This window comes from Otolemur garnettii, unplaced genomic scaffold (genome assembly GCF_000181295.1).
Source record: "Otolemur garnettii isolate 467f Iridium unplaced genomic scaffold, OtoGar3 scaffold00018, whole genome shotgun sequence".
Lineage (NCBI taxonomy): Eukaryota > Metazoa > Chordata > Mammalia > Primates > Galagidae > Otolemur > Otolemur garnettii.
This window is the reverse complement of record NW_003852413.1, coordinates 5,208,225-5,212,983: the sequence shown is the minus strand read 5'-3', so window position 1 is coordinate 5,212,983 and position 4,759 is coordinate 5,208,225. Positions and strand designations below refer to the sequence as shown.

The 4,759-nt window shown below is 40.1% G+C and overlaps 2 protein-coding genes across 11 annotated transcripts in view; one reads left to right on the top strand and one right to left on the bottom strand.

Moving 5' to 3' along the window:
* METTL23 (methyltransferase like 23) overlaps positions 1-3,077 on the top strand; it is a 7,332-nt gene extending 4,255 nt beyond the window's left edge. For both annotated transcript variants that reach the window (XM_003786096.3, XM_012803016.1), the window contains 3 exons: positions 1,171-1,408; positions 1,489-1,573; positions 1,730-3,077. In XM_003786096.3, coding sequence (XP_003786144.1) covers positions 1,171-1,408; positions 1,489-1,573; positions 1,730-1,895 — 489 coding nt within the window. In that variant the 3' untranslated portion in view covers positions 1,896-3,077. The remainder of the gene's footprint in view (positions 1-1,170; positions 1,409-1,488; positions 1,574-1,729) is intronic.
* Positions 2,324-4,759, bottom strand: part of SRSF2 (serine and arginine rich splicing factor 2) — a 3,324-nt gene continuing 888 nt past the window's right edge. The window contains exons 2-5 of one of the 9 annotated variants that reach the window (XR_001161110.2): positions 4,401-4,711; positions 4,019-4,122; positions 3,276-3,376; positions 2,324-2,776 (exon numbers count right to left, since the gene is read on the bottom strand). Coding sequence is in view for 3 of the 9 variants with exons in the window: in XM_012803015.2 (XP_012658469.1) it covers positions 4,408-4,711 (304 nt within the window). In the remaining 6 variants the exon portion in view is untranslated. Of the gene's footprint in view, positions 4,712-4,759 lie in introns of all 9 variants that reach the window. The other 8 variants (XR_001161108.2, XR_001161107.1, XR_001161109.2 and 5 more) reach the window with 8 other exon arrangements.

The following is a 4,759-nucleotide window of genomic DNA, read 5'->3' as shown; positions in this document are numbered from 1 at the left end:
TATTTCGTTTTTAAACTTTCTCACCATTCCCCCTAGCTTGAGACTAAAGGCTTGCAGAAATGCTCTTGCTATGCTTAAGGCAAGGGCTGACTAGAAAAATCAGTTTAAGAATATAATTACTGGGGCAGCACCTGTGGCTCAAGGGAGTAGGGCCCTGGCTCCCTATGCCAGAGGTGGTGGGCTCAAACCCAACCCCAGCCAAAAACGCCACCCCCCAAAAAAGAAAAAAGAATGTAATTACCAGTAGGTGTGATTTTTCATGCCTATAATCCTAGCACTCTGGGAAGCTGAGGATCCCATGAATTTGGGTGTTTTGAGACCAGCCTGAGCAAGAGCATGACCCAGTCTCTACTTAAAATAGAAAAATTCAATCAGACATTGTGGTTAGCATCTATAGTCCCAGCTACTTGGGAGGCTGAGACAGGAGGATCACTTTTACCCGGAAGTTTGAGGTTGCTGTGAGCTATGATGCTACAGCACTCTAGCCTGGGCAAGAGTGAGACTGTCTCAAAAAAAAATTAACTTTTGCAAAGCCATGTAAATGTTGTAAATCACATATACTTTTGGCCCAAGATAGTCATAATTGCCTGTTCTTCATAAAATATCATCTCCATTCCCAGCCCAACAGGAGAGCTGTTTTCATCAACATGTACATTAACAGGTCTCTGAAGGCATTCTTTGGTATTATTTCTTGCAGTATGTTTGCAGTGTCTTGCTTTCAAAGCCCAATTGGAAACATCTCCCTTAGTCACAACTGTTTAAGTTATACAAAAAAAGCAACTACAGATCATTGCAATAAGGTAATAAAAACTGAAAATCATAGCAGTTAGTGTCCATAACTACTTGCTTTTGCAAGGCAATTAAACTGCCTTAGGTATAATGTGGCAGTAGGAAGCAGTGTTTTGAGTCATGTCCAAGGTATAGAACCCTTTAATATTGAAATGAGCTTAACCAGTACTTGTTAAAATCTGCCCTTTGTCTGAGTAGTCAAACAGGTTATAACAAGAATTCCCTTGTCATACTCAAGTGTCTGAGCTTTTTACAGGTAATGTTTGTGATACGTTTTACAAACCCCAAAGTGTTAACTGCTTATCAAATAGTGCAAGGATAAAATGTGAACTTCTTTACAGTATTAAGCATAATTTTGAAGTATCTCTTTAAATTTACTAGATTGGAGCCGGAGTGAGTCTCCCAGGAATTTTGGCTGCAAAATGCGGTGCAGATGTAACACTGTCAGACAGCTCCGAGCTGCCCCACTGTCTGGAAATCTGTCGGAAAAGCTGCCTAATGAATAACCTGCCACAGGTGCATGTGGTAGGACTAACGTGGGGCCACATATCTTGCAGTCTTCTGACTTTGCCACCACAAGATATTATTCTTGCATCTGATGTGTTCTTTGAACCAGAAGGTAAACTTTTAGGGGGTCAATAGTAAGCTTGGCCAGAGATGCATTGTAGAAAAGTCTATTAAGAAGCTCTTTCCCCCTAGATTTTGAAGATATCTTAACTACAGTGTACTTTCTGATGCAGAAGAACCCCAAGGTCCAACTGTGGTCTACTTACCAGGTTAGAAGGTAAGTGAATTGGGCTTTACTCTCAATCTTATTGAAAAGGTAACTTAAATTTTACTAACCATGCAATACCTGATTTAAGAATAAAATTAGTTTATCTAAAGCAAAACAGAAAAGGCATTATTTAAAAAAAAAAAAACAATTTATTTTTTTTTTAAGTGCTGACTGGTCACTTGAAGCTTTGCTCTACAAGTGGGATATGAAATGTGTCCATATTCCTCTGGAGTCTTTTGATGCAGACAAAGAAGATTTAGCAGAATCTGCCCTTCCAGGAAGACATACTGTTGAAATGCTGGTCATCTCCTTTGCAAAGGACAGTCTCTGAATTATACCTACAAGCTGTTCTGAGATAATGTCAATACTGATTAGCAACCTGGCACACTTCAAATTCTTGAGAAAATTCTGTGTTTGAAGATGGTCACATCTGTTGGCCTTAAGATTGTAATGTCACCTAGATAACATTTGCAGGTAACATAACTGAAAATAAAAATTAAAACACCTATAAAGAAAAAGGACTTGGATTGTTCTTTAGTCATTCAAATAGGACATAAATTAGGTTGAGAAGGGAGTACTCAACCTTAAGAAAGTGCTACACCTTAAAGCATTGATTTTAGGGTGCTGAACTGGCATTTCCTCTTTTTAACTTAGGAAAAGTCAGGTACTAAACATTTCACTTTCATACTATACAGTAACATTCACAAAATAATTGCATAGGTCTTTCAAATAAATGAGGGGAAAAAAGACCAAGACATATTCTGAGAAAAGCTAACACCAAGAAAACATTTTAATTAAACTATAGAAACAATGGTTATAGTACAGAATATTCATAATAAGCAAAAAGATACACCATGTTGTATGTACTTACAAAGTTACAGACCATTTGCTTCCTTAACATTTTCCATATTTTTTAAGTTCATACATGTAAATATGATCAGATTTACCATTGGGGGGGGAAGGGGGAAAAAAGGTGTATTTATCATCAGCTAGATGTGCTCACTGTATGCTCCGTTATTTATATGCAAGGCCCGGGTGACTGGAAGTGCAGTTGTCAGGCATTTAATAAACTGGACAGCCATTTGTTTCTGCACGACAAGGCATCTTTACACAGGAGCAATCAGGAGAAAACAGGAAACAGCCAAGCACTCTGCACTGCAACACGCCACCTTAACAGCTAACCAGCATTACTCAACTGCTACACAACTGCGCCTAGTGCACAAAAATACATAAGAGAAGAGATTAGAATTGTGTTTGATAAACAATCCTCAAAAAATCAAGTCTTTTCACCTGAAAAGTCTTTATACAAATTTGGGTTCAGATTACCATTTAGATCTGAAAGTAAATAACATATACAAACAAATTTACACCAACTTTTGTAGGTTTTTAATTTTAAGGATTGAAGGCAATGTTGAGTCAATCTCTTGACAGCTTTAGGCTGTGTGTAATGGCTGCACGTTTCCTTAAAAGTCAGGAGGCCACAAATTAGGTTACCAATCTGTTTAATTTCAAACAAAAAAAGTCAGCACTATATAACAAAAATGAAATTTTACCTCAAATATCCAAATCCAATAATGAAATCTGAAGTCGTTCACCTCACTAAATTACAAGAAATTTGAATAACAGCAACAAAATGGCACATAAATGAAGTTTGCCACCTGAGGCAAAGCTTAAAACAAGTTAAAAAGTTAGACAAATGTTACAAAATAACCTTTTCAATAGCCAGTTGCTTGTTCCAAGGACTCTTCTTAGATGGACTGAGTATGTGGTCCTTTTCCCCCAAGTCCGCCATTATGTTGCTTGCCGATACATCTAGGTTTGAAAAGAAACAAGTTCAGTTTACCTTCCAGTACTAAGAAGATACCAAAGTGCACATGGTTTCAGTTTCAGGCATGTACTTACTAAGGCTCTGGTGAAAGGAGAAGGGTACAATAAGGTTCCACCAGCCTTTATCAGGTTTTTTTTTTAAAGGCCCAATTAGGAAATTTTCACAAATGCTACCACCAGCATGTACAAGTTTGAATTTATGTATTCTTGGCCAAATAACCAAGGTGAAAAAGGCAAGGTAAGGGGGAGAAAAAAAGAAAAACGGAAAAAAAAAAAGGGCTGTGTCCAAACAAAACAACTTGAAATCAGAATTAGCTTGTTTTTTTAAAATTATTCCAAATGGAATATTTGGCAATTGAGAATAACTATGCTTTAATATCTGTGCTACTTAGGGCTCTTTCCTTTTAAAAAATAGGACCAAACAATTTGAGAGTTAAAGACACACTATCCTTTCCCCACCCAGTGCAATACCTGTTAGCTTTCTTTTGGGGTTCCAAAAGTTCAGTGCTTCTTATTGCAATTCGTTTGCCACATCCATTAGAATATGAAGTCCCAGTCAGTACAACAATAGTTGAACTGATTGTTTTTCTCTAAGAGGATAGTGCATCTTTAACATTAAAGACAAACCTGCTCCAATACACGCCCACAGAAACTGGTCCCTGGAGGATCAGCCAAATCAGTTAAAATCTGCAATACTGGCCAATATTCTTTTATCAAACAGGAGACCGCAGCTTTAAAGGGGGAAAATGCAGACGTTGGATAAAAACAGCAAGAAATAGTCATTTTCAATAATAGGTCTCAAACAGTTCATGTAACAGCCATTATTATCTAGCTTCACACACATCCTCTCTGCAGACCCCTCTCTTCAGTATTACTCCCAAAGCTGAGCAACCTCAGGCAGCGCTCCTAGTATTAGGAGCCACTTCCATATTAACACGGCTCAAAGAAACCTACTCCAAACCCCATTTACGAATCAGGGTCATGTGTCTCGGATCCCCATAGACATTACCATGTTCTTAAGAAGACACCGCTCCTTCCTCTTCAGGTGACTTGGGGGGGCTCTTGGATCGCGACCTGGACTTGGATTCCCTCTTGGACACCGGTGGAGGGCTCCTGGACCTAGACCGGGACCTGGATCGCGAGCGGGATCTGGACACCGACGAAGACTTGGACTTGGACCTCCGAGCGGATCTGGACTTGGAGGTCGAGCGGGAACGAGAGCGAGTGCGGGACCGAGACTTCGAGCGGCTGTAGCGCGACCGGCTCCGGGACCGGGACCGGCTCCGACTCCGGGATCGGCTGCGGCGACGCCGCCTAGGGCTGCGGGCGGGACGGGCGGCACGTCAGGGCCGATTCCCGGAGGCCGGG